The 4,739-nt window shown below is 41.3% G+C and overlaps 1 protein-coding gene across 1 annotated transcript in view; it reads right to left on the bottom strand.

Annotated features, from left to right (window-relative positions):
* Positions 1 to 4,345, bottom strand: part of CYBB (cytochrome b-245 beta chain) — a 34,161-nt gene extending 29,816 nt beyond the window's left edge. The window contains exons 1-3 of the mRNA XM_007127767.3: positions 4,065 to 4,345; positions 2,029 to 2,124; positions 258 to 368 (exon numbers count right to left, since the gene is read on the bottom strand). Coding sequence (XP_007127829.1) covers positions 258 to 368; positions 2,029 to 2,124; positions 4,065 to 4,109 — 252 coding nt within the window. The 5' untranslated portion in view covers positions 4,110 to 4,345. The remainder of the gene's footprint in view (positions 1 to 257; positions 369 to 2,028; positions 2,125 to 4,064) is intronic.
* Positions 4,346 to 4,739: the final 394 nt, after the last annotated feature.

Below are 4,739 nucleotides of genomic sequence, written 5' to 3'. Positions count from 1 at the left end.
CAGGGAGATCAGCTCGGTGCTTTGTGACCACCTAGAGGGGTGGGATAGGGAGGATGGGAGGGAGACACTAGAGGGAGGAGATATGGGAACATATGTATACGTATAGATGACTCACTTTGTTATAAAGCAGAAACTAACACACCATTGTAAAGCAATTATACTCCAATAAGGATGTTAAAAAAAAAAAGGGGGGGGCATTGAGCTTGATGGCCTTCGAAATTCTGAGGAACTCAAACTTTGTAAATGTTGGTTCTTACCGCACTGGAACCCCTGAGGAAGGACAGCAGATTTCGACAGACTGGCAGCAGAATCAGCATGCAGTTGAAATTGAGGCAGGCTGCAGGGGCCCTGGCCAGTGCCAGCGCTGACTGGAAAAGGCAGGATAAGAAGCAGGGTGACTCCTGTGCACCCAGGACACCGCCCGCCCCACTTGCCTACACCCACTCCCCCAGGCTTCCCAGCACGAGGCCCACACTCAAGAGACACCAAGTTATCTGGGAAGGAAGGTCCTTCAGAGCCAGGGCTCTTCTTCATCATAAATGAATAAAATGTTGGGGTGGGGAGCAAGGGCCAGATTAAAATAAATATTATGAATACTTTCAAACATAAAGAGAATTTGAAATAATTTCATAATGAATACCTGTTGATTCATCTCCAAGATTCTACCTTTTACATTTTACAGTGGTTGCTTTAGCACATGTCTATTCATCTCTCCATCCATCTATCCATCCCTCTATCCATCCATCAATGCATCTTATTATTTTATTTATTTATTTATTTAATTTATTTTTTGCGGTACGCGGGCCTCTCACTGTTGTGGCCTCTCCCGTTGCGGAGCACAGGCTCCGGACGCGCAGGCCCAGCGGCCATGGCTCGCAGGCCCAGCGGCCATGTCTCACGGGCCCAGCCGCTCCGCGGCACGTGGGATCCTCCCAGACCGGGGCGCGAACCCGCCTCCCCTGCATCGGCAGGCGGACTCTCGACCACTGTGCCACCAGGGAAGCCCCACATCTTATTTTTGATGCATTTCCAAGTAAGTTGCAGATATCGGTTCACTTCCTCCTAAATATTTAAGCATGCATGTCATTATCTAGAGTTCAGTATAGAAATTAGGTCTTTGTAAAGATTTTCTTAGCACATAGACTAACCACAACAGTAACTAAGTTCGTATGGTGTAATGCTTTGGCATTATAATTGTTCTTTGTAATCCCTAAAGAAGTTGCATATTTTGGAGGAGGAAAATGCAAAGGGAAATCATCCTTTTCAGCATCAACCTGAATAAGTTAACAACAATTATAATAATGTAGTGTAGTTATATGTTATAATTATTTATGCATATGATGTATAATACATGTTATAATTAGTATTATTAAGTAATGGTTTCAGTATGATGTAACAAATGATATCCTCTGGGGGCAGTCATAATTGTACTTATTTTCTTATTTTCATTTATGATGAAGAAGAGCCCTGGCAGTTCCAGGAAACTGAGAAGTTATTGGACCCAAGAAAAGTCAGGGGCCTTTGCTCTGCCAGTCGAGTCAAAGAACGTGATCTTTGGGCAAGTTCCTCAAAGGCTCCATATGTAGGGAGAGGCTTATTTCCTGAAGATTATTTCATAACATGTCATTAGGAGCAGGGCTTTTCATGCACAAAAGTTAGTAGGAATCGGATGATTTAGAGAATATAGGACGTCCCACTTGTGCCACCTGTGTCACCCCTGAATCGATCTTTCCAACCTGGCCATCCATTCCGGAGTCAGTATTAGATTTCTCCTTCAAGCTAAACAGTAGCACAGTAGTTCTTGGGAGGGGAAGGATGCTGCTGGGACCCTCTGCCACACTTCTGTCTGTCCCACACTGGAAGGCCTAAAGACTCTTGCTCAGGGGGTTGCAATGGAGGGAGTGAGGCCGATGGTGCTCTTTGGGTTGGTCAGAATATTTCTTTAAAATGTTAAAAGGAATAGGAACAAGAATCTCTGATTAGACATGGGAGCCAGTCAATACTGCGGGAGATGGAACTTATACTTACCCCAAGAAGTTTTCGAGTGTAGAAGAACTTATCTGGAATATCATAAACCCGGTAGTACCAGACAAAGAGGAAGACGTTCATGCCCAGCCATACCAGCTGCACAAACAGAAGTGGTTGCGTGAAGTTTTCATGTTTCAACAGGTAGATTTCACAGCAGTTTAGAGTCAGACCAGGGTCAGGACTTCCCCAAGTACAGCCTTTGATTAAGGTGGTTACAAAGCCAGCTCCTTCCTGCAAGAGGATCACTACACTTCTCTGTAACTAAACTTTCCTCCCTGTGTTGTCCCCTGTGATTGTTATACTACTTGGGCAGTATGCCGAGTTATTATCTGTCTATCTCCCCTCCTTTCTCTCTCCTCCTTTTAGATTGATAGATGACAGCAGGTGACTCTTCTTACAAAGAGAAGGGAAAGGAATCTGTTCCTATGCTGTCCCCTGCACCAGCAGGACTTTGCGTTTGATTCTCACAGGTGTGATTACCTCTCTCTGCCACACAGCATCCCGCCCCAGCTAGTGGAGGTCTCATCAGCTAAAATGACAAGGCTTTAATTCTACCTGACAAGTTTTGCTTCACTTTTGAAAGAGGTAATATTCAGCATCAATGAGGGAATGAGAGGCATGGGATTTTTTTTTAAAAAGGGAGCTCCTTCTAGATTGTGACTGCTCATTTCATCGCAAGCACTGACTGCATCAAATGATGACTCTACCCAGTCCTCCACCTTCAGCTCCACAGTAGCAATCTGTTCTTAACTGTGCTTTGAGGCTATTTGATGTCCTTCGATGCTTGAGAATAGTCTCTCTTTATAAAGAAGGTACTAAAACCACTTCTCCATTTCCTAACCTTGTCATTTTTACTCTTGCCTTCCAAGTTGTGTCTTCACTTTTAGAGGTCACTTCCCGGGGAAAACTGTGGTGAGAGCTAAAAGTGTATATATTTGAACTTACTTTTTATAGGAGTAATCTGTTCTTCAAATGGGGATAAGAAATCAACTTAACAGCTTGGAGTCCTCAGAACAATTCTGTATTGCATTAGAGTGTTGATTTGGCTTAATTTTTTTTTAATGACAAAATATTTGTGATTTTTATTTTATCTGTGCCACTCATTTCTCTCTACCTCTACAGCTCAAAGAGTCATATTTACTTCATGATAAATTCTTTCAAAAAATTCATACATAAGTGTTCTTTTTAACATCTGGGTAATACTTTAATTGGCTCTTTGGAAAAGCTACTTATAAATCACATTTCTATCTTCCCAGTTGTCCGTGATTGCTTTGCTGAGACCACTATCTTAAAAAAATAGTTGATCTATGTTATGTTAAAAACTAAAGAAATCATCATGTCTGTTCGAAAATTAGCCATATCTTTACTTACAAAAATTGTTTCTCAAGACAGATTATATTGATTTATATTCAGCTAAATATAATATATATCATATATACGCTATACATATGTGTCTAGATAGTTTTTTTTCAATTCCCTTCCCTTAAATTTTTAAAAACCTCACAAATAACTAAAGTTTACCTCAGAGGAAAGAAGATACTTTTTTAAAAAAGAAAATTGAGAACTTCAATTATTTTTGGTGTAATTACTGAAATAAAGGCCAATTTCCCATACATGAGCCAGTCTTGCATTTGTTATTTGGAAAACTGTATAAAATTTCAATTGCCCATTTTTAGGTGGTATAAATACATAAAAAATAGAGAAATTTGCCTCTGAGTAAACATTAATAAGCAACTCAGATTCAAGGATCACTAGCATGAAATGTCTTCTACTCCCACTGTGAAATGCTGGCTAATTTATTACTCCTAAAAACTCCAGAAATAAACTAGGTGAAGTGAGCCCCCAGACATTCTTTCCATTAATTAGTTTGGAAGAATGGACTCACTCTGCTTACAGATGGATGCATGTTCACATAATAAATCAGTTTCAACACAATTTCTCAAACAAAACAAACAAAAAAGCTTTGCTCTATTTTCATTTCCAAGAGAACCCAGACAAGTCAGAGAATTTGTAATTTCATTCTCATTGGTACTTACAATGACAAAGATGGAGAGGCCCTCATTCACAAACAAGTTCCCCATGGTGGCAGAGGTTCAGTGCCTCGAGTGTGCCTTTCTTCTCTGCTATGCTTCTTCCTCCCATGAGGAAATGAAAACAGCAGCCTTGGGGCAATCTGTTTCCTTTTCTATTATCAGAAATTAGCTAATCATTGGTCAACTGTAAAGCTTGTCTCCATAACAAATTTAAATCTTTAACCACAAAAAATGACAGAAAAAAAGTCTACAATGATCCAATCACAACTAAACATAGTGGGAAATGAAACTAATTTCTACAACTGAGAGGCAAATAAGAGTACAATTCATGGTGTTTTACACTGTGAATTAATTTTTGGACTGATCGGTTATCAAGTGGCAATTTTTTTTTTTTTTTTTTTTTTTTTTTTTTTTTTGTGGTATGCGGGCCTCCCTCTGCTGCGGCCTCTCCCGTTGCGGAGCACAGGCTCCAGACGCGCAGGCCCAGCGGCCATGGCTCACGGGCCCAGCCGCTCCGCGGCATGTGGGAACCTCACAGACCGGGGCGCGAACCCGGTTCCCCTGCATCGGCAGGCGGACGCGCAACCACCGCGCCACCAGGGAAGCCCAAGTGGCAATTTTTAAAAAGTCACCCAACTAGCCATGACTTTGGGCTAGGTAAAAAACATTAAATAGATG

The sequence above is a fragment of the Physeter macrocephalus genome, chromosome 21 (genome assembly GCF_002837175.3).
Source record: "Physeter macrocephalus isolate SW-GA chromosome 21, ASM283717v5, whole genome shotgun sequence".
Taxonomy (NCBI): Eukaryota; Metazoa; Chordata; class Mammalia; order Artiodactyla; family Physeteridae; genus Physeter; species Physeter macrocephalus.
This window is presented reverse-complemented; position numbering and strand designations above follow the sequence as displayed.